Source organism: Bufo bufo, chromosome 1 (assembly GCF_905171765.1).
Source record: "Bufo bufo chromosome 1, aBufBuf1.1, whole genome shotgun sequence".
Lineage (NCBI taxonomy): Eukaryota > Metazoa > Chordata > Amphibia > Anura > Bufonidae > Bufo > Bufo bufo.
In genome coordinates this window covers 333,188,378-333,213,617 of record NC_053389.1, presented here as the reverse complement: position 1 = coordinate 333,213,617, position 25,240 = coordinate 333,188,378, and the positions used below count along the sequence as shown (strand labels likewise).

Here is a 25,240-nt window from a genome sequence, read left to right as displayed (position 1 = left end):
AGACAAGTATCTGCTTGGTTTTTTTGTGGCATTAAAATATTTTTTTTGTTGTCCATAAGACCCTGCAAACGCTATAAAAGAAACCTGTGGGATACCGCAAGATGATCAAATTGAACACTTGCCTGCCAGCAGCGAAACACATCTCCCAGCTTTTAGTAGCTGACTGGCTAAATCCACCCATAGACTAAGTCTACCAAGTAACCTAGAATCTGTGAAAATGATTATACTGAAGCATGAAGGAGACAGAGCAAAGTTTGCTGTAATCTTAGATGGGATTTCCAGCAAACTCTGGGCTGTCAAGTGCTTCTACAACTCCATATTGTGTGTCTCTCGGCATAAACACCACATATGGGCCTACCCATCAGAAAATGACCTACTGTTAGAATAAAGTTTTTACATTAAAGAGTAACTAAACTTTTGTTTACATTTTTGTTAAAATGTCCCTAATGCCATAACAATTTTTGTAACATATTTTGTAATATACTTCAGGGATGCACCTTTCTCATTGGTGTGCGAAGTACAGGCTCTACAGTTTATGAATGGGGCAGCAGCGCAGGGAGTACAATGTGCGCTCCTCCCCGTGCCCCTTGGAGGTTTACTAAATAGCTGGCATAGCACACTCTATAACCATGTGCTATGCCAGGATTAGCAGAGTGGGCTCCTGCCTCACTAAACTAAGAGCTGACCTGCAGGATTCTTATCTTAGCGAAGCAGGCACAGGCAGGAGTGCTCTCCGCTCTGCTACTCCTGGCATAGCACATGGTTATAGGGTGTGCTATGCCAACCTTTAGTAAACCTCCGGGGGGCACAGGGAGGAGAAGCAATATTCGCTCCCGCCCGTACTCCCTGCGCTGCTGTCCCATTCATAAACTGTAGAGCCTGTACTCTGTACAGAAAACTCAATTTTAAGTGCACAGGGAAAGGCTTGGGGCGGGGGAATCTATTAAAAATACAAAAAGCATTAATAAAGTATATTACAAAGTTTTATTATGGCATTAGGGACATTTTAATAAAATGTAATCAAAAGTTTATTAAATGGGGCTATCCAGAATTAGAAAAATATTGTACATTCCTGTGTTCTTCCTAAAAGAGTGCCGCATCCGGTCATTGCTTTTGTTTGGTATTGCAGTTCAGCCCTATTCAATTGTCCTGAGCTGCCATACCAGACACAAAGTATGGTCAGCTGTGTTACTGTATCTATAAACCAGGCTGTTACATATCTGTTACATGCCAGGCTCATGATTAGCAGTGAATAAGAGTCATTGCCAGTTTGGAGACTCATATTTTTAAAGATCTCTGTTAGTTAATATTGTTTCTGTCTATAGCAATTTGCAATGAATATTGCTGATAAGTTTGCCCTGATGTGCTGAGTATTCAGAAAAGTAAATTGAAATCTCTCTGATTTATGTTGCATAACTTCAATGATATAATGAACTTTGACAGCTCTTCTACTTGCCAGTTCCCACACTATACACATTGTATAGGCTAATCTGGGATTATTTATTTATCAATTTATCACGTTTCATTTCTATTCATTCATTGAGCTGTGAATAACCTAAAAAGAGCAGAGATGTGTATTTGACCATATTGAATGTCTCCGTTAGTGAAAGAAGGTTGAACCGTGCACTAAAAGGGAAATGGGTAAGAGAAGGAAATAAGTAATCTAACTAATGGCCATACAGTAAATAGTAGAGACGTGAAAGTAAATGCCAGGAGATGTCAACGACAAGTCAGATGGCCTTTAATTGCCTTCCACACTAATAATGTTTTGCTTGAAACCTGAAGAAGGATGTGTCACTGAAACTGCATATTAATATGGACAAGTCAGTGCGTGGAATCTTTTCTACTTCAGAAGAAAGTAATGCCTAGGAGATGCTGAAGGAGGATACAACGTACAACATGTGGGCAACTGAGCTAAATGTTTACTTTATCTCATATTTTGGTTCTATTTTAATTGTCCACATGTAGAAGTCCAATGTTCCTTCTGGTGCAGCATGCACCAAATCAGTACAAAAGCAAAGTTTCTACCCTACTCAAGATTTATTACTTTTGTTCAAAATGCTGAAACCAGGGCATATTATACGCCTCTGGTTCCCTAAATACAGAGTGAGATTACATTTAAACCATAGAGGTAAAGTTTCCCTACTTCAGTTCACCAAGTTTCTGCTAGTCTATTATTTATGGGACTGAAGTCATGTTCAGTTTTTCCAAAAGAAGAGACATTCAGTGGTCAATTCTTGTCAAAGCACTACTTTGCTAAGTTTCTGCTTGTATATGCTGAGAAAAAAGAAAATAAGCCTAGTCAAAAAAGTGGTCAGATTATTATTCTACCCTGTAGAGATGAGTGAATCAATATGTTGATTCTGCTCAGAAGACGCTTTTTATGGACAGGGCTGAACATATTGCTTTACCTTAACAATCTTGCGCATATTCCACTGTTCCGAGTAGCAGCACAAGAGGCATGCTTTTGCACTGCTTCCTTTTCCAGAGCAGGAGCAAAGGAGCAAGATCCCTAGGGCCGGGATAGATGTTCAGCCCTATCAATCATGTGCCAAGGGGAACTTCTTTAGCAGTGGGGACAGCCCCTTGCAGTTTAAGAACTCTTAATGAGATGAATGGATTTACAATAATCGATTCGCTCTTCACTATTACTCTGTAGATATACAATAGATACATTGTAGATAAGCTGTGACTGTAGCCATTGGTCCATTGTGGTTCATGTGTTTATAGGTTTTTGCCCATTTACTAGAAAAAGCATTTATGAGGTCAGACATGGATGTTGTACAAGAGAGCCTGGATATACAAAATCAAACGCAATGCAACAGCACTCTGCATACACAAAATATATGAACTAATACTATACGCACTATATAAATTAACGTGAGGTACGCAGAAAATGCATTTTGATCATTATCATTTGGACCCATACATCATGGCAAGGTAGCCTCTTTTTTGAACGCAAACCTACATTAAAAGCTACCTCTTAGCTACTTTCACAATAGCGTTTGGGTGTCCGCTTGTGAGCTCCGTTTGAAGGCTCTCACAAGCGGCCCCAAACGGATCCGTCCAGTCCTAATGCATTCTGAGTGGATGCGGATCCGCTCAGAATGCATCAGTCTGGCAGTGTTCAGCCTCCGCTCCGCTCAGCAGACGGACACCTGAACGCTGCTTGCAGCGTTCGGGTGTCCGCCTGGCCGCGCGGAGGCAAACGGATCCGTCCAGACTTACAATGTAAGTCAATGGGGACGGATCCGTTTGAAGTTGACACAGTATGGCTCAATTTTCAAAAGGATCCGTCCCCCATTGACTTTCAATGTAAAGTCAAAACGGATCCGTTTGCATTATCATTAAAATGCAAAATTATTATTTTTTTTGTTCATGGCAATGCAAACGGATCCGTTCTGAACGGATCTAAGCGTTTGCATTGTAGGAGCGGATCCGTCTGTGCAGATACCCGACGGACCCGCTCTGAACGCAAGTGTGAAAGTAGCCAATAGCATCCAATAAATTTTTGGAAGGCAGGTTCCACTCTGGAATCCTTCTGTATGCTACCTTTCCTGGGGCAGCAGACGTCCAATGAATACAGGGAGAGCAAGCTTCCGCTTAATACTACATTAAGTAAAATCAGCCTGGATTAGTCAGCAGTGCGAGGCCAAAATGCAGACAGCCGCAAGAGTCTGGATTGCAGTAACCCTTCTAGTTCATCCCAAAGTTGTTTGAGGCGGTTGAGGTCAAGGCTCTATGTTGAACAGTCAAGATATTCCACACCAAACTCACGCAACCATACGTTTATGGTCCTTGCTTTGTGCACTGGTTTGGGACACAGTCGTACTGGAATAGAAAAGGGCCTTCCCCAAGCTATTTCCACAAAGTTGGAAGCATACAATTGTCCAAAATGACTTGACATGCTGAAGCCTTCACATTTCCCTTCACTGGAATTAGGCTGCATAGGCCTACGTCTGAAAAACTACCCCATAGCAGTATGCCTTCTCCAACAAACATTACATTTGGCACTATGCAATCGGGCATAGCTTTCTCCAAAAGAATATTTATTTCTTGCCAGATCCAAAAATCCATTCATCATGTTTATTCAGCATGCCACAGCTATGTTCTATGTGAAGTAGATGGAAACTGGTGATGAAATGAGTATTTTGTAGACGATTTTTAAGTCTAGAAAAACGCTGTTTTTCTTAATGGACAACACAAATGAAAATGACTCTTTAAATGCTTTAAAGTAAAGACAGCATTTGTAAATGTAATACACTTTATTACACTGTTTGAACTATTGGAATATTACTGATAATTATCAAATATGATCTGATTCTCATAGTAATACATGTTATCATGCGGATGACGGGGAATTCAGATCTCTCAAGACGCTTCTCGTATTTTCAGAACAGCCCGCTTACCTTATTTTTTTTTTTAATGTAATTAACTAGCATATAAGACCACAAACAAACGTGATCTTACTAAACCTTGGGCTGATGCTGTGTGACATAAATGTGTTTGACAATAATATTACTCTGCAAAACTGTTTGATAATTTTCATTATTCCTAATTAAACTTGAAGAAGCACAGACGTCTGCCAAAATTAACATAGGTTTTGCAGCCGGAAGATCAAAATTACTTTAATTGATAGTAAGATAGTTTCCCTGATCACCAATTAGACCAAATTAGTGATCAGATTTCAAGACGTGAATAAATACCCTGCCTGATGAGGAATATAAAGAAGATTACATAGTGTAACACAAATATCATTTCCTTTTATCACCAGTTGTATCATAGCAAGTAAGAAGGTTGCAGACCTTTAAATACATAAGGCTGGTCAGATACAATACTTTTCAATTAATGTAATGACAGGGGAAGTATTTAGGAGTTTAATGGAGATTGCACTGCAGAAATTGCTTCCAAGTCCTGTGTATTTTTTTCCAAACCTGGACTCATGTTCTTTTTTTTAATATTTGAGTAATACATTTTTTGAAACCCTTCACAGAACACCCAATGTTCCTCAAGTTCACTGTTTTAACTGCCGTGTTCTCTGAAGCTTTCACGCTGTACAAGATGTTCCTTTCCTATTTACTATATAAATATGCATGAGTGGTTCAAGGTGAAAACAAATTTTTTAATCCAGAATTGACGTTATTTTCTTAGTCCTGTTTTATTTTGGTCTACAAATTTTGTACTAATACGTTAAACAAGGTGAGTTCAGGAAGGAGAAGACTTAGCTTCCAAATCTGCCTATTAAAGCCGAATGCACACAGCCGTGAGAGCAGGAGTGCACTGCGTCATTGGTTCCTATGACGCCGTGGGCTTCATGCCGCCGCTGCACTACAGTAATACACTCGTATAGATCCTACGAGTGTATTACTGTAGTGCAGCGGCGGCATGAAGCGCACGGCGTCATAGCAACCAATGACGCCGTGCGCTCCTGCTCTGAGCAGGAATCCAGACCGGTTTACCATGGACCGCTCACGGGCGTGAAACACGGCCGTGTGCATTCGGCTTAAGACTTTTGAACTTCGTATAAAGATTTTGATAAGATGTAGCAGATAGCTTTGACAACCATGTGTTACATGACTGTAAAGTGAAATAAGAGACAAGAAGTGTGATGCGATTGTGGACATTGCTTGGTGTAAATCAGAACGGTCTCATTTAAAGAGAACCTTTCATCAGTTTAGCCCTAGTCTAATTATGGTCTTGCCTTTATAAAGGCGGCCCTCACTGATGCCATGGCAGAATGAACTCCTCCCTGGCTAAGAGCAGTGTGCTCTGATTGGATGCGCTCACAGCCATGGAGAAGAGAACTGCCCCCAGCGAAACTGCGAGTCTCCGCCTAGTATAAGCGAGTCGGCTTATAATATAAGGTGCCGAAATCAACGCAGCCAACAGTGCACGAACGGGGGGGTCTTTGGAAAAAAAAAGTGCCATGGCATCATTGGGGGCTGCCCTATAAGGTAAGGCCATAATTAGACTAGGGATTAACTGATGAAAGGTCCTGTTTAAGTACATAACAGATCATTTATTTTTGTTTTTATGCCACTTTTTGGAATATTTTTGTCACAGATTTTGTTGCAAAAGGGTTTTGCAGCATAATCTTTGACTTTTCCCTGCTCACGCCACTTTTGCAAGGTGGCAGAAAAAGGGGCTTGGCAGGGAAGAGGGCGGGCCGGCCTGACCATCTCATTCCCATTTTCCATGCCAGTTAATGGGAGCTAGAGTAGGTTTAATGCATGACGCATGGCCAATGGCACCAAATGGCAAAGTTGTGTAGCGGCCTGCGCCAACGCAGGGCATTAATACCAGTGTCTAAATCGCCAGTATTAATAAATGACCCCCATAGTGCACACTTGGCTGGATTAATAAATGAACCTTAAAGAGGACCTTTCACCACTCCTGACATGCCTGTTTTAATAACTTCTTCCACCCCCCAATTAATAACAATTCTGGAACATCTATTCTTATGTCTGTATGTTGTGCCATTCCTTTATTATTTCTACTAGAATTTATGAATGCATTGCTATTAGTCTTCAGTAAGGGTACAGAGGGGAGGTAACAGGTTGGGGAGTGTACCTGCACAGTCTGAAAATGGCAGCACAGATTGGATAGAGGGAGACTGTGCAGGTACACCCCCCCCCCCCCCCCAACTGGTTACCACCCCTCTGCACCCTTTCTGAAGGCTAATAGCAATTCATTAATAACTTCTAGTAGAAATAATAAAGGAATGGCACAACATACAGACATAAGAATAGATGTTTCAGATTTGCTATTACGTGGGGAAAGCATGAAGCTATTAAAACAGACATGTCAGGAGTGGTGAAAGGTCCTCTTTGAAGGGGTTATATTTATTGTGGCCCCCAGCAGCGCCTGTGAAGTGAGCTATACTTGCCTTGTGGCACATGGGACATCTTCTCCATCACTACTGGGTAGATGTCACTGCAGAGTCATGTACTGCTTGGGAAGAAGTCACTACTGGGGGCAGCCATTTGTGTAGAGAGTTTATATGCGGGAAGACAGCCGATGGAGCCTGATAGGAGTGGCAGGGAGCAGGTAAGCATAGCTCATGTCACAGGTTCCACTGGGAAGGGTGTAAAAAAACATGGGCAGCCCCTTTAAGCAAGTAAACAGGAAGTGCTACCTTCTGTCGCACTATTACTGTATGTTAACCTTCTGATAAGACAGGATTAGAGATAAGTACCTATAAAAGCTGTTGGTTGAGTACTGTTGCTCATTGAAGTACAAAGAGGGACATTTTTCAAGACTGGTGTACCCATACTCCAGTCTTGATCTCCCTGCACTGGCGTGAGTTGCGCCTAGTTTATTAAGAGGCAGATGCGCCAGATACTGAAGTCAACGGCAGCTGTAACTTATAACACTTTCCGGCGGGTGGTATGATGCCTTGCGCCCTCCCACGAAGCCCTGCTCCTTTTCTCAGCACTTCAGAAAAGTGTTGAGAACTAGCTTAAAAAGTCCGAAATTATGGTGCACGTATGGTGTGCATCATATTTTGTGACTTTTTAATGCCACAATAGTGGTGAAATGACCTTAGTAAATGTCCCTCAATATGTTTTACAGATTGCTCATTCATTTCGGTGGCACTGCGTGATTCCACATTTCCCCTTTAGGGAATTAACGGTGATCACTCAGGGAGATAGAAAAGCAGGACAAGCACTTATCAGCTGATTACTTTGGGGCTTCCAGTTTGGGATGGATTATCTGGTTGAGAGAAACCCTTTAATTGCCACTTATTAGTACTGCGTTCACGCTATTGTTTGCTTTTGACAGTGCTGCAGCTAGAAGGTGGACCGTCAGCTGGAAGAGCCTGACATCCCCTCTCCCACTCGGAGAGGACAAGATCTGTATTTGTCAGTAAATTGCTTTAATATTCAAACCATGAATGAGAGTGACGTGCATGAAGTGACACAACTGTGCCTTGGTGGTGATGTCACTAATCCTCACCTAGCGTCCATCCCTGGTAACTTGCCTGCACATTATATTACATTATTTCATAAATCTGAAACAAACACAAGTAGCCTATCCATATTCTTTTTATGCTTATTTTCTTGATTATTCATCATTTTTATATAATTCAATACTGCCTTTTACAATGAAAACAAAATATTGGGTTTGGTTGCTTTGTTTAATTTCCGAAAAATAGTCATTTTTGATTCATGACAATACATCTATATTTTATGGTTTTCTCTGGCTTCATTGTGTACTTTATTAGTAACTTTACATGTTATGTATGATGTCCAGCTATGACTCTTTAGACCATATTCAGACTTCTAGTACACTTTTGAACACCTATCTCCATCATACGGCATTAGGGCTCATGCACGCGGCTGTTGCTGTTTTTGCGGTCCACAAATTGTGCCTTTGCAAAACATGGATACCGGCCATGTGTGAACGTCCGTCATCTATAGAACAGTTCTATCCTTGTCCATAAAATGGACTAATATAGTACATGTTCAATTTTTTTTACGGGGCCACAGAACAGACATATGGATATGGATACGGGTGTGCTGTCTGCATCTTTTGTGGCCCCATTGAAGTCAATCTGTCCACATATGACCCACAAAAAATGCGGATCGGATCTGGCCCAAAAATCTACTTGTGCACAGTGAGCACTTACACAGGGTCTACACTACAGATCCAGAGGGCTGTCGAACAGTTTCCTGTACTTCCATGAGGCCTAAATGCAAGTAAACAAAATATTAATATATATTTAATTGATCAAGGGGGATTTTCATCATAGTACCTTTCAAACATCTGTATATTGTAATACTGTGGTATATAGTTAGAATAGAGTGAGTCTAGTTATTGGCTTCACATTCTCCATTTCTTTGTATAAAAATCTGAAATAAATCACTGGCACGTATGAGTTAATTGATTAATTTAATTCTTTCTTCCTTTTTAAATTTCCTTTTTATTATTTTATTTAACACCACAAAAAAACTCAAATTTATTCATTCATTTATTTCTTGATCAGCATATAGCTCACTATTTTGTAATAGTCGTCTAATATATTTCTCTGCCTGTTCAACAAAAACAATAATGGATCAGTTCTTTTGAAGCATCCTAGCCAGAAACTGAATGTCGTGCTCAGTGAATGAGCAGCCTGTACTCCCCTGTGGCCTATGGATCGGTTTTGTCTCATTGAGGAAAACATTTGAATTGCTGACACAAATGACAAACTTCATTGGGATCAATTCTGACCTCCCCCCCCTTTCTCTTCTCTTGGCAAATTGGCTCTTGATTCATTCCTGCTCAAAGTGTTTGTGAGTTCTCTACACGCAGAGGCATGAAATCATTATCTGCCATTACACACTATTTGCTCGTGGTTATCATGTGGGAAAAGACTCATTTTCAATAAAGAACCAATTAAATGTGCGCGGCGGTATTGAGCAGCTGCACAAATGTAAACAAACAGGCAGGCACTGGGTAGACTTAATAGCCTATCCCTAGTCTCCGAAGGTTTGTGTCCGTCATGTATACATACTTTATTTTTATTTCAGATAGATTTTGTTTTAAAGCAAAATAGTGTGACAGTTTATATACATAATTATGCACTCATCAATCAGCCACAACATTAACTCTTTCAGGGCATGGCCTTTTATTATTTTTCTTTTTTTTTTCTTTTCTTTTTTTCCCGTCTTGTAAGAGCCATGATTTTTAATTTTTTTTGGTAAAAGAGACACAATAACCTTATTCTGCAACTTAGTATGATTATATGTCGTTTTTAGTATTTTTTTTACTAGTTAAAAAAAATCTTTGAATTGCTGTATTCTGCCCTTTTAAAGGGTCTTCTGCAGACCTCCCCAGTGTGGCCAAATCTGCAGTGGGAATCATACATACCTGATCATCTATCGCTGGGTTCTGACTCCATTACTGCACGTCCTGGGTCTCCCCATGTCAACATCCAATGACTGGCTGCAGGGTTGCCCATGCACCATGCAAGTGTTAACCATGCACCATGTAGCCGGATGTTGATGCAGGGAGACCCGGAAGTTGCAGCGGAGTGAAGGAGCCAGATCATGTAAGTATGATTCCCACTGTGGTTCCACCCATTTAACTTTTATCATATTTCTATCTACATAGCTGTGTGAGGGCTCTTTTTTTTTTTTTGCAGAATGAGCTGTAGTTTTTATTGCTATTATTTTGCAGTACATAGAAATTTTGACGTTTTTTAAATCCCTTTTTATTCAATTTTTCGGAGGGTTGAGGTGATCAAAAAATAGCAAGACTTTTTTTTCCACGTTATTGCATTCCTCGCCTGTGATAAATGTTTTTATATGTAAAATTAGGAAAGGGGGTGATTTTGAATTTTTTATATATTTATTTATTTATTTTTACTGTAATTTTTTGTCTCCTTTAGGGGACTTGAATATGTGATTCCCTGATCACTTATTCCATATACAGCAATAGAATACTATTGCAGTCTATATTAGATTTTTACTGGCTGCTTGTCAGCCCTGCTGCAGGCATGCCTTAGTAGACAGTTTTATATGGCAGGCCTGGGGGCCTCCAAAAGGCACCAGGCTGTCATAGCAACTGGTCTGAGACCCACAATTTAGCCGCAGGGGCTCTGATTGGAGACCAGAGAGAGCCTCCTTCCTCTATCTAACCGCTCATATGCCGGCTGGGGGCCTGTTCCATACATTTAGGGCACACCAATATCAAACAGTTATGGTGTTGTATAGGTAACAGTTAAAACAATCTTCCTAATATTGTGTAGGCCATGGATTAGCAACCTCTGGCACTACAGCTCCCAGAATCCTTTTACTTATATAGGAGTTACAAGAACAGCCAAGTAAGTGTGCATGCATGGGATTTGTAGTTTCCCAACAGCTGGAGCTGGAGTGCCAAAGGTTGCTGATCCTTGGTGTAGGCCCTCATGGTGCCAAAGCAGATCTGTTCTATTGAGGCATGGACTCCTCAAGATCTGTAATGGTATTGTGTGATATCTGGCACAAAGTTGTTAGCAGCAGATCAAGTCCCATTGAATTAGATTTCATTTTCCATCAAATACCACAGATGCACGAAATATGAGTCTGGTATTGTTTGAAAGATGGCATTCCAAGCTTTCAAACAATACTAGAATGAGTATCAGCAAATCGAGTCAAGATTGAAATCAGTGAAACATGTTTTTACTTTCACTTTCAACTTCCACCATCCTGATTTCTATCCGCTCTATCAGCTCTATCTTCTGATGTAATGGATATAATGCTGTGATTCTGGTATTGTGTGAAAGCTTGTAATGCCAAGACCAGTCCTCCCCTCTTAAGGCTGGTTTGCTTTGGGCACTTGGAACAGCAAACCCTGCTGACCTGCATGCATGTCTTCTGTTTATGATCCACTTCTGGCATTCACTTCCAATACTACTCAGGGGGCATCTGCAAATTGATGGTCTCAATCCTATCCTCCTGCCGCAAGTTTTGGACATGTGAATTTTGGGGTTAACAGCTATATTACCTTCAAATTTGTGCATTTAATTAATAACCCCCTGAATGAGGAATTATAACGGGTGCCCTCATTTTTTCCCCACGAGGTTTCTGAATTTTGGTTTGCTTATTCGTCACTCTGCACTTCTGTGCTTTATGAAATGAAATGTGATATGATATGGCAGGGCCTAACTGAGGACAGAAGGGAGCCAGGGCAAGGGAGAAAGCTACCTGTTTTGAAGGTGTTTTGAATCCTCCTTCACTGCTTTCACTTCTTACTTGAAAGGGAATCGTCATCTGTATGAGCTGCAGCCTGACATTGCCTGTTGAGGAATGAGCTGTTTGGAGGAAAAAAGTTGGCCAACATGTGTAGAATGAAATGGGAGACTAGGGATTGAGGAGTAGCAAGCCATCTTGAGGACTGAGAAGCTGGTTAGTCATCCTGGAGACTGACAAGAAGTAAGGGTTTATTCTGTGGATTAAAAAAAGAGAATGAGGCCATGATGGGGACTGAGACTCATGCTGTACAGTACTATGCTTTACTGCTGTGCTCTTCAGCCAGTAGCTTTGCACCTGTTAAGAAACTGCCAACCTGCACAAGTATCTCAAAGGGTAAACTGGAAAGCTCGCAGGTAGAAGACCATTGCAGAATGCTGTTAGGATATTTAGTTTACATGTTGCACATAAGTTCCAAGGCTAGATAACAGAGCAGGACATTATTTCTCAGATGCATGGAATTAATAGACAATTTCATAATGCAATACTTCTGTATATACTCTATGCAAACTGTGTCTTTGACATACTTTTAGTGTGTTTCATCTTTTTGTATATTTATTTATGTTCTGGGCGTGTTTGCTAACTCCGTCAAGGTAGTTGTCTGGGAGCATAAAAAATGGAGGAAAAGGCAATGGTATAAAAAAGGTAAACGAAGAATGGATTGCCTGTTAAAACCTCCAGGTCTCCCTGAGGTTCTTTGTTTACTGGGCTGCAGCAGTGATTTCATGTTGACAACATATGACTGCTATGTGGCCTCAGTGGAGTACTGTCCTGCAGCCCAGTAAACAACGAATGGCAGGAAGTGTCGGAGCGGTGACACTGGTGCAGCAGGGGATTCAACAGGTAAGCCAGGCTTCTTTAGTTTATATCCCATTGCCTGACATTGATATTAGACAACCCCTTTCAACACTTTAAGCAGCATTTTACAAACTTTATTCTTTGAGGGGACTACCCCATTAACCATTGTTTTAGCAATTTTGGGTGATCATTTCAGAGGTTTCACTATATGTGAGTTGCATCTAAACTCTGATGCAACTTGCATATACACAAGAACAGAAGTCTGTGATTCACCATTTAAAGGGGTTATCCAAGGCCTATAATGCCCCCCCATATGCCTGGGCCCCTCACACAGATAATACTCGCCTTTCTCCACGGCACCCGCGTAGCTTCTGCTATCCGAGCGGCTACTGCTGCATCTCCGGCATCAGGGGGCAGAGAATAGCAGGCCGCGACGGGGACGAGTCTCCCTAATGTCACCCACTATGCTAGAGAGGCTCGTTCCCATCACTGCCTGCTATTGGCTGTTCACCCCCTCCCATCGCCGGATATTTTCATCCGTGCAGGCATCAGAAGTGCCAGAGAGCGAGGTAAGTACAACCTCTGTGAGGGGCCCGGGCATTATAGGCCTTGGATAACCCCTGTAATATGTAATATAGAAGAATATTTGTACAATATTTGCAAGGTTGCTTTATTATTCTGCAGTAGAACTGTATAAAATATTGCATTAGCACAGCCAATTCACTTTGGCCAGTATCAATAATATCATTAGGGAGGTTCAAATACTTTTCTTTTTCACCGCATAAGTTGAGAAACAGGACTTTGCAACCTATACATACAGTTAACTAATTACTGACTAATAAAGCTGCTGTTCTTCTAAATCTGTTTTATGATTAATAATAGTTAAGGGCACAAACATACAGATAGCATAAAACAGTTCAACATAACTGTAAAAGATATAAAGAGAGTCTTCTCCACAGGAGCTTACAGCCTAGGAAGGTTAAAAAGAGTATTTGCTATATATAGGACCTGTATGCACGTTATGTGACGTGAATGTTAGAGCAGATTATATACTTGTTCAATGAAGTGGGTTTTTTATTCTGTCTGAAGTCAGAATTGAGGAGTTTTGGGTTGTCTGTGGTATAGAATTCCAGAGGAAGGGAGAAGCATGGGAAAACTCTTTAAGACGCGAGTGGGATTAGAACAGAGGAGAGTGTAACAGAGGTTGTGTTTGGGTTGGCATTTGGAGGTTAATGCCGAGATGTATGGAGGAGCTATACTGAAAAGAGATTTGTGTATGAGTATTTGTGTAATGATTCAAAAATATTCACTGGGCAATAGGAGAGAAGACAGAGCAGTGGAGACTCGGGCAGTATAGTTTAGGGTTGGTTAGAAGGATAATTGCATTTCCCTTCTTTAACTTCTCTAACCCTAGTTAATCATCAATTATCACCAGACAGAGCCATGTCTGGCAATACATGAATGGCCAACGATATAATATATGGACAAGCCAGATCCACAGGAGTGGTAACCTCTCTTGGGGCGCATGCACATGACCATAGCTGTTTTTGCCATCCACAAATTGCAGATCCACAAAACACAGATACCAGACGTGTACTCTGCATTTTGCAGAACGGAACATCCGGCCCATAGTAGAACAGTCGTATCCTTGTCCATAATGTGGACAAGACTAGGACATGTTCTATATTTTTGCGGATGCCACGGAATGAACATACGGATGAGGACAGCATCTTTTGCGACACCACTGAAGTGAATGGGTCCGCATCCGACCCCCAAACAAAATCCAGATTGAAAAAATATGCTTGTGTGCATGAGCCCTTACAGAGCAGCTCTCTGTTTTGTCATATAGAGGAGGGCCTTAAGCTTTGGATTTGAAGACAGTATTCTGTGACTAGGTGTGCTGATTGCAGTCCCCCTGTAGCGCCCATTAGTGGTATATAGGAGAAGTTGAAGCCTCTGTAAAAAGAATGATTCAGTTTCTATAAATACCTGTCAATGTGACTCCACAGTTGGAATTTCTAAACTCACAGAGAAAAATTAGACCCTAAATGTTTAAACACTTAACCCCTTAATGACAATGCGATTTTCCTTTTTTTTCCTTTCATTTCTTTATTCCCAGCCTTCCCAAAGCCATTACTTTTTTAATTTTTAATTCACATAGCTGTGTGAAGGCTTGATTTTTGCAGGACAAGTTGTACTTTTTTATGGCATCATATATGGTTGCATACAATGTAATGTAAAGCAAGAAAAAAAAATTCAAAATGGGGTTAAATTATAAAAGAAAGCCCACAAATCCGCCACAGCTTTGTTTGTTTTTTGTTTAGTTTGTTTTTTACAGCGTTTCCTATGCAGTAAAACTGACCTGTTATTTTCATTCTCCACGTCAGTACAATTAAATATATGTAGTTTTCAGTATTAAAATGCAAAAAAAAACACATAATATTTTCTTTCGCATCACCATATTCTGACCCCCATAACTTTTTTACTCTTATGTGTACGGATCTGTGTGAGGCTTCATTTTTTGGGGGTGATCTGTACTTTTTATTGCTACCATTAGGGGTGTGTATGACTTTTTGATCAGTTTTTATTAAATTTTTTCTCGGCCACGAAGCAAGCAAAAAATGGCGAATCGTCTATTTTAACTCTTTTTCCCGATTGCCATTTGCCGTATGGTATAATATTTTTAGATTTTACTAGTATGGGCATTTTTGCATGTGGCGATGCCAATAATGTTTATTTTATTTTTTTAATACCTCATGTATTTATATTTGAAGTTTGAGGAAAAAGGGAAGTGATTTGAATTTTTTGCGCTTTTTTCTTTTTCTTTTTTTTTTCAACACTTTTTAATAGTTCCCCTAGGCAACTATAACAAACAGTCATTTACACTGCTTCTCTCCTAGACTCCAGTTGATTAGCATTGGAGTCTATGAGAATTACACAAAGTTCCTATGGAGCCCGGAAACAGGCCGGCTCTCTATAAGAACTAATGTGCAGCAGCCTCATGTCACTCAGGAGGACCGAGGCTGCCGCACACTACATCCGGCTCCCCTAATCCTCGCTAGGGGGAGCCGATGCATGGCAGGTGCATACGCTCCGGTTTTTATCTTAACAGATACCATGGTCATATTTGACCACAGCATCTGAGGGCTTAAATGTATATGATTGACCTTATCATTAATCTCATACATTAGCCCCAGGTGCCTGTTGGTGTCGGGTGCATTTGCAAGTGGGTTCCATATTTCAAGTCCCGACTGCTGACATATATAGTCATAAGTAGGGCTGCAGTAAACGATAATTTTAGCAATTCAGTATTCTACCGATTTATTTTTACGATTAATCGAGTAATTTAATAAGAAAAAATGAATTAATAGACTGCCATCAGCTCTCCCTCGTGCCTTCAGCTCCTTTCTCCCAGTGCCTTCAGCTCTCCCCCACCCCAGTGCCATCAGCTTGCCCTCCTAAGTGCCAGTACTTACCTTTCCTGCAGGGGCGCCGCTCCACAGCTCTTCTGTCGTCTTCTCCCCGCGCTGCACTGCCATCCTGACGTCACACACCGATGTGTCAGGGCTGAAAGTGCAACGCGGTAAGTAATAGCAAGAGCTTCACTCCTGCTCTGTGGTCACATGACACAAACGAATCCTTGATGCAAAAAATTTGCATCAAGGATTTTTTTGCGTTGAGTAATCATTTCAGCCCTAGTCGTAAGGCTGTGGGGAACAGGTTAAAAGCAATATGTTGGTACTAATATGTTAAGGGTTGAAGGATGAAACAGAATCACGGACAGTGTTGTGGGCCAGCATAGTCCATTCAGGGTTGTGATGTCATGCACATCAAGTTTCTATCCTGTGCATGGGGTATAGCTATAGGGTGCAGAGGTAGCAGTGCCACCAGCACCAGGTGCCGCAAATATTATATAAAGCACATGGTATAGTGGAGGAGGGGATGCTGTCACAAATCTTGCACTGGGACCCAGGATGCTTTTGATCCAATTGGGAGGTACTGGCACCTCACTCTGGGTAACTTTACACTGTCTCTTGATAGAGCTGCCACTATGAAAGGGTGACCCAATATGAAATAAACCCAACTGAATCCAGAGATATCATATTCCATCCCAAATGCTTTTCAGCCATTCAGTCAGCTAGTATTTCACTGGGAACATGGAAGGTCCAAACAGAGCTGTTTGCTGACAAGACATTTTTGGCAAAGATCAGATGGGCAATGTATCATTATGGCAGAATCAGGTGCCTGTGGTGATAACTAAAGAAATTAACTGACCAACTGGTTGAAAGGCATTTGGGATAGAATGTGAGGATTATTTCAATAGGTTATTCACACAGGATTGCCCTTTCTGGATGAGCACATTATCAACTGACAAGATGTAAGTACCTGCCAACTGGACCATATACCAGAATAGAAACTTGTGGGGTCATTTATATAACTGGTGTAAAGTATAACTGGCGTAGTTGCCCATAGCAACCAGTCAGATTCCACCTTTCATTTTCCAAAGGAGCTGTCAAAAATGAAAGGTGGGATCTGATTGGTTGCTATGGGCAACTACGCCAGTTATACTTTACACCAGTTTGATAAATAACCCCATTGATGTTTATCCCAATCGTGCGACACCCTGTATGGCATTGTGAATCTGGCCACTGGACCCCACAGCCTCTTACTCTTTGTATGTCTGACCATTGAATAAGTGTTGATGTATTGTGTTTAAATGAAAATTCCATGTTTTTTTCCATTTTTTTTCTTTATTATTATTATTATACGCTGTAGCTCTAACACAAGGTGTTACATTTAGTGATTCAGTGTTGTACCTTTTCTTTAATTCTTTGACAGTATTGTATATTTTAATATACTTTCAATGTGCTGTGCTGAATATATTACGTCTTTAGGTATACAATACAGGCCTAAACTCCTTTCAGCGCTGCATGTGAAAACCATCCATCTTACGTAACTTACATATTCTAGCTTGCGAGGTCAGAACAGCCCTCACATTTGAAAAACTCTGCATGCATATCAGTTATACAAGAAAACCCTTCCTTAACAGTGTTTCTATGTTAGCCTAATGTCTGTATAATTTTTGTTTCTTTCCTAAAGGCCTTTGGATTTATGACTCGTGTGGCCCTGCAAGCAGAGAAAATGAATCACCACCCAGAATGGTTTAATGTGTACAACAAGGTAATTCATTACATTTTTATTCCATCACCTGAGCTTAAACCACTGGTGCATTTTTTCAGGGTATCACTTTACTGTGTTTAGTTGCTCAGATGGGAATAAGGCTTCCTGCTAAGATTTTCACTGCTCAGACCTACAAGGTCCCGTGCTGGCACAGGCAAAATTACAACACAGGAATAGTTGTCAAGTGTCAGAATGAATTTGTCACCTCTGCACTATCAGTATGTTCAATCACACGGCATAGGAACAGCGCCTATCCGTTCATACACTGGCACAGTGTTCACTGCTTGCAACTAGACCTCCTTGAGGACAGTACTATAGTCAGCCAGGAGGCAGTATTTCTGACTATATCCTGGAAATACGACAGCAACGGTGTCATGCCGAACTGGACAGATTGTCAACCACTGCCATTGTTCCTCATAGTAAAATAGTTGTGATGTCATTGCGTATCACTTAGTCTTAGTTTAATTCATTGACTTTGATAAATATCATTTTATACTGAAATATAATTCAAAATATGGTTCCAGACTGCTGGTTAGATAAAATGTTGCTGGAGTGTATATGACTCCATAGACACTGCAATAATATGGGCAATGTGACCAATAACTAATCTGTACCACCCATTCAGATGTTGTAGTGCTGGTGGTGCGCCAAATTTAGAGTAGGTTCCCATTCAAAGAGGCAACCTTGTCGTGGTGAGTGGGCCTATGCCGTATGATCAATACCTCATGTACAGCATGCTACATAGGGGTAGGTATACGATAAATTGTGCTGAGAAGTGATGTTAATTATGCTGAGAAGCAGTTATTAGATAAAAGCATAGTATTGAGGATGTGCGATCCAGTTTCACTCTTATATTTTACACATTCAGATGTTTATTGGGCCACCTTCATTTTTTTATGTTAGGGCCTGACTTATTAAAACTAGGGGAAAATGTGTTTGTTGCCAAAAACAACCAGATCTCTGCTTTCTAATCTCCTCTGGAGAAATGAAATCTGCAACAAGGCCCCAGGTAAATGGCAAATAAATTGCCCTTTAGGACAGTGCAGATGGTAGATGAAGATTTTTTGGTAAATATTTGTACATTGTTGTGTAAACCTCAGGATAGGTCATTAATATCTGATCATCAGTGTTTGACTCCTGCTACCCCCACAATCTGTTTGAAAAAGCTACAGTGTGCTCTGGTGAGAGCTGCGGTCTCTTCCTAGGCCATTGATGCCATGTTTATGTGTTACGTGGCCTATGTGCAAGCTAACCAAGTGAATGGGAATGGACTGCAACAGCCTCTATGTGATGTATGGAGCTGTGCTTTAAAGCCTAGCTAGTATATTTGTTACTTGCCTACATTTTATTGGTTTTGATTTATTTTTGACTACACATTTGTAACCTCTTAACAAAATATATGAAACACATTTTTTATCATAAAAATTATTTGCAGAAACAAAGTATGAGACTATATATTAGGGCTCATATACATCACAAAATTGTGTGCATGAAGAATGTGCAGCAGTACACAGGACCAGGTGGCTCCCCAGTCTAGAGTCTAAAGGCCTCCATGTGTTGCCGTACAGTCTTCGTCAGGTGTCATACGCATGGAGATGATCTCGTGTAGAGATCAGAGACCTAAATATATAGGTTAATGATAAGTAGCCTTAAACAGTCATTTTGCTACTAGTTATGCAAAACTTCTCTGATCATAACTAAAGTCATTATCTGAATTTCAATCTTAATTATCCTGCTACTTTACTGGGATTGTACAGTACTGTATTGCCTAGTTAGGTGTTCACACAGGGTTTGACCTCTAGATTTGAGTGTATGTTGTTTTAGGTCATATCCTACCTATTTGGATTTAGATTGAATTTATAATTTAATGATAATTAAATGAAAAAATAAAAAAATGATGACTTAAAATCCCCATGCTGCCCACTGTTCACAGGGGAATGCAAAATAATTAGAAAAATTTCAGGTATTTAAAAAAATTATATATATATATATATATATATATATATATATATACAGTTGCAAGAAAAAGTATGTGAACCCTTTGGAATTATATGGATTTCTGCACAAATTGGTCATAAAATGTGATCTGATCTTCATCTAAGTTACAACAATAGACAATCACAGTCTGCTTAAACTAATAACACACAAAGAATTAAATGTTACCATGTTTTTATTGAACACACTATGTTAACATTCACAGTGCAGGTGGAAAAAGTATGTGAACCCCTAGACTAATGATATCTCCAAGAGTTAATTGGAGTGAGGTGTCAGCCAACTGGAGTCCAATCAATGAGATGAGATTGGAGGTGTTGGTTACAGCTGCCCTGCCCTATAAAAAACATACACCAGTTCTGGGTTTGCTTTTTACAAGAACCATTGCCTGATGTGAATGATGCCACGCACAAAAGAGCTCTCAGAAGACCTACGATTAAGAATTGTTGACTTGCATAAAGCAGGAAAGGGTTATAAAAGTATCTCCAAAAGCCTTGCTGTTCATCAGTCCACGGTAAGACAAATTGTCTATAAATGGAGAAAGTTCAGCACTGCTGCTACTCTCCCTAGGAGTGGCCGTCCTGTAAAGATGACGATAAGAGCACAGCGCAGACTGCTCAATGAGGTGAAGAAGAATCATAGAGTGTCAGCTAAAGACTTACAAAAGTCTCTGGCATATGCTAACATCCCTGTTAGCGAATCTACGATACATAAAACACTAAACAAGAATGTATTTCATGGAAGGCTATCACAGAGGAAGCCACTGCTGTCCAAAAAAAACATTGCTGCATGTTTACAGTTTGCACAAGAGCACCTGGATGTTCCACAGCAGTACTGGTAAAATATTCTGTGGACAGATGAAACCAAAGTTGAGTTGTTTGGAAGAAACACACAACACTATGTGTGGAGAAAAAGAGACACAGCACACCAACATCAAAACCTCATCCCAACTGTGAAGTATGGTGGTGGGGGCATCATGGTTTGGGGCTACTTTGCTGCGTCAGGGCCTGGACGGATTGCTATCATTGAAGGAAAAATTAATTCCCAAGTTTATCAAGACATTTTGCAGGAGAACTTAAGGCCATCTGTCCACCAGCTGAAGCTCAACAGAAGATGGGTGTTGCAACAGGACAATGACCCAAAGCATAGAAGTAAATCAACAACAGAATGGCTTGAACAGAAGAAAATACGACTTCTGGAGTGGCCCAGTCAGAGTCCTGCCCTCAACCCGATTGAGATGCTGTGTCATGACCTCAAGAAAGTGATTCACACCAGACATCCCAAGAATATTTCTGAATTGAAACAGTTCTGTAAAGAGGAATGGTCAAGAATTACTCCTGACTGCTGTGCACGTCTGATCTGCAACTACAGGAAACATTTGGTTGAAGTTATTGCTGCCAAAAGAGGTTCAACCAGTTATTAAATCCAAGGGTTCACATACTTTTTCCACCTGCACTGTGAATGTTTACATGGTGTGTTCAATAAAAACATGGTAATATTTAATTCTTTGTGTGTTATTAGTTTAAGCAGACTGTGATTGTCTATTGTTGTGACTTAGATGAAGTTAAGATCACATTTTATGATCAATTTGTGCAGAAATCCATATCATTCCAAAGGGTTCACATACTTTTTCTTGCAACTGTATATATATATATACACAGTACAGACCAAAAGTTTGGACACACCTTCTCATTCAAAGAGTTTTCTTTATTTTCATGACTATGAAAATTGTAGATTCACACTAAAGGCATCAAAACTATGAATTAACACATGTGGAATTATATACATAACAAACAAGTGTGAAACAACTGAAAAGATGTCATATTCTAGGTTCTTCAAAGTAGCCACCTTTTGCTTTGATTACTGCTTTGCACACTCTTGGCATTCTCTTGATGAGCTTCAAGAGGTAGTCCCCTGAAATGGTTTTCACTTCACAGGTGTGCCCTGCCAGGTTTAATAAGTGGGATTTCTTGCCTTATAAATGGGGTTGGGACCATCAGTGGCGTTGAGGAGAAGTCAGGTGGATACACAGCTGATAGTCCTACTGAATAGACTGTTAGAATTTGTATTATGGCAAGAAAAAAGCAGCTAAGTAAAGAAAAAAACGAGTGGCCATCATTACTTTAAGAAATGAAGGTCAGTCAGCCGAAAAATTGGGAAAACTTTGAAAGTAAGGGCTATTTGACCATGAAGGAGAGTGATGGGGTGCTGCGCCAGATGACCTGGCCTCCACAGTCACTGGACCTGAACCCAATCGAGATGGTTTGGGGTGAGCTGGACCTCAGAGTGAAGGCAAAAGGGCCAACAAGTGCTAAGCATCTCTGGGAACTCCTTCAAGACTGTTGGAAGACCATTTCAGGGATTACCTCTTGAAGCTCATCAAGAGAATGCCAAGAGTGTGCAAAGCAGTAATCAAATCAAAAGGTGGCTACTTTGAAGAACCTAGAATATGACATATTTTCAGTTGTTTCACACTTGTTTATTATGTATATAATTCCACATGTGTTAATTCATAGTTTTGATGCCTTCATAGTTATGAAAATAACGAAAACTCTTTGAATGAGAAGGTGTGTCCAAACCTTTGGTCTGTACTGTATGTGTATATATATATATATATATATATATATATATATATATATATATATATATATATATATATATACACACACACACACACACATATCTTTGTTGTCATTTGTAATTATGTGCTCTTTGTCCTTACAGGTTCAAATAACTCTGACAACACATGATTGTGGAAAATTGACCAGAAAAGATGTGAAACTTGCTCAGTTCATTGAAAAAGTAGCCACTTCCTAATAAATGAATAAATACTGCTCATTGTTTGTGTATTGCAGCACTTTATTATCTCCATTCTGTAAATAATTTTTATAACTATTAAAATATTTTACTCTGTAACATTTGGTAATGAAATAAGCACAAAGGGGGTCATTTATTAAGATTGGCATTTTAGACGCCAGTCTTAATAAAGTCCTGCAGTGGCAGTGGGTCTGCCATAGTTTTGTAGAGGCGCCGGCCTCTCCATAACTTTGGTGGATCCTCCGCCGCTTCTGAGTGGTTTTACATTTAGACCATTTTCTATGCTTAAGACAGGTGTAGAAAATGGTAAATGAGATGGGTCTGCCGCTCCATCCCCTTCCACGCCAGGCCCACTTTTTTAGACCTGGCGCGAGCGGGGAGAAGTTGCAGATTGCTGGGCAAAGGACCTTTTAGAGTTTTTTCAATATCTATCGTGATTATCAGACCGGTGGATGTGATTTAGATCACCTTAATAGCTATAAATCATTCTATAATAATCATAGCAATTAGGGAAGAGCGAATCTACTTCGGATGAAACATCCAAAGTCGATTTGCATAAAACTTCGTTCCAATACTGTATGGAGCAGAGGCTCGAGTCCGGGAAATGTTTTTTTTACAGTTCAAATTAATTTATGAAGTTATTACGCAAAGTCTCAAAAGTCGCAATAACTTCAGCTCATTGGAGCCAATACATTCTAATACTGTACGGAGCTCCTGCTCCATACAGTATTGGAACAAAGTTTTATGTGAATAGACTTTGGACGTTTCATCTGAAGTAGATTCGCTCATCCCTAATAGCAATACTAAAACTAAATAAATAGCTGGTTCCAGAACACAACAATATGCCAAGCTTAATGTTATCCCACCCACCCCATAGATTTGAGGAGTAGAAAATTTGAAAAAAAAATAACGATTACTAGTAATATATGTTACCAAAAAGAAAAATGGCTTTACCAATTACTTCATAAAAGAGGTAGATTGTAGAACTTCCCCAATAGTCACATATATTTTACTAGACTGGCCAGTAGGAACTTCAGGCTTCACTGGCACAGAAGCCCAGAGACAAACAATAAAAAAAATAGGGTAAGAGGATGATAGCCCCTGCCCATATTTCCATCCCCATAACACCCTTCCACTCCCTGACACCCTCACAGAGGTCATGTGCTACAGCTTGTCCATTACCTCAGTAGCCTTATCACCTGCCCTTCACTTCCCACTTTCTCTCCAGCTGCAACAGACCCCAAGTGCTATTCAGAGGAAGAGAAATTTCAGGGAAAGTCTAGTTGGTAATTCCTCAATAAAGATCGTCAAAGTCTGTGAACATCCACTTCCTGAAGATACGGAGCAGAGGAGCTGGTGGCTGATACTAAAGTAACTACATTCAGGACATTCAATCACATTCACTGACCAGGGTGTCTTTTGCTACTCACAGACACTACAGGCACCAAACAAGAGGATCAGCTCAACCATAATGGTAACTAAAGTGTTGTTTGTTTCCTTTTATCTCCCCTATGGCTTGAAGGGAGTCTGTCACCTAATCTGAGCGTTTTAGCCTGCTCAGATCAGGTTATAGACTCCTTTGCCCACATTACAATGTTACCTTTATTTGTGCTGTCCCTCGTCGATATCTTCCAAAAAAGACTTTTATAAATTATGGTAATGAGGTTCGGCAAGTGCCCATTGGCGGCGTTACTGCAGCAAGTGCCCAGGCCCCTCGGTGATGTGCCCAGAAAACTACATCCCTTTCACCCCTCTGGCCCCCCTCGTTTCCTATTATCTCCTCCTCTCCCTCACAACTATCGTGCCTGCGCCGCTCCACACTTGCCCTACACCTGCGCACTGCTGTGCCCATTAAGGGCAGAGGAACAGGGAGTTGCACTGCGCATGAGCCGGCATGTACCTTGAAATCCAGCCAGCGGAAGTAACCAGCTGCAGCAGAGGGCTGTAGTGAAGCCAAAGAAAGGGCGGATCAGCGCATGCGCAGTGCAACTCTCTGTTCCTCTACCCATAAGGGGCACAGCAGTGTGCAGGTGCGGGGAAAGTGTGGAGCAGCGCAGGTGCGAGATTTGTGAGGGAGAGGAGGAGGTAATAATTGGAAACTAGGGTGGGCCAGAGGGGTGAAAGAGATGTTTTTTTCTGGGCACATCACAGAGGGGCCTGGGCACTTGCCGAACCTAATTAGCATGAGTTTCAAAAGTCTTTTTTTTGGAAGATATCGGCGAGGGATAGCACAAATAAAGGTAACATTGTAATGTGGGCAAAGGAGTATATAACCTGATCTAAGCGGTCTAAAACGCTCAGATTAGGTGACAGACTCCGTTTAACCTAAATGGGTTTTCCAAGTGTTTTTTTACTGATGCTCTTATCATGTGGATAGGTCATCAGTATCTGACCTGTGGGGTCTGACACCTGGGACCCCCACAGATCAGCTGTTTGAGAAGGTACCAGTGCTCGCAGCAGAACTGTAGTCTCTCTTCTTACCAAGCACAGCGCTGTACATTAGCGCTGTGCGTTGTATAGTGGCTTAGCTTGGTTTCACAACCTAGCCCCATTTACTTCAATGGGACTGAGCTGCTCCTAGGCCATGTGACCGATGAACATGATGTCACACAGCTTAGAAAAAGCTGAAGAAGGCCTTGGGGCTAATGAGTGCTGCAGCCTTCTCAAACAGCTGATCATAGGGGTCCCAGGTTGATCAGATACTGATAACCTTTCCTGAGAATAGGTCATCAGGAAAA

At 40.7% G+C, this 25,240-nt stretch overlaps 1 protein-coding gene across 1 annotated transcript in view; it reads left to right on the top strand.

The window, feature by feature from the left end:
• The window catches only part of PCBD2 (pterin-4 alpha-carbinolamine dehydratase 2), a 115,141-nt gene extending 92,609 nt beyond the window's left edge, over positions 1–22,532 (top strand). The window contains exons 3-4 of the mRNA XM_040415665.1: positions 17,613–17,693; positions 22,410–22,532. Of these exons, the coding sequence (XP_040271599.1) occupies positions 17,613–17,693; positions 22,410–22,502 (174 nt within the window). The 3' untranslated portion in view covers positions 22,503–22,532. The remainder of the gene's footprint in view (positions 1–17,612; positions 17,694–22,409) is intronic.
• Positions 22,533–25,240: the final 2,708 nt, after the last annotated feature.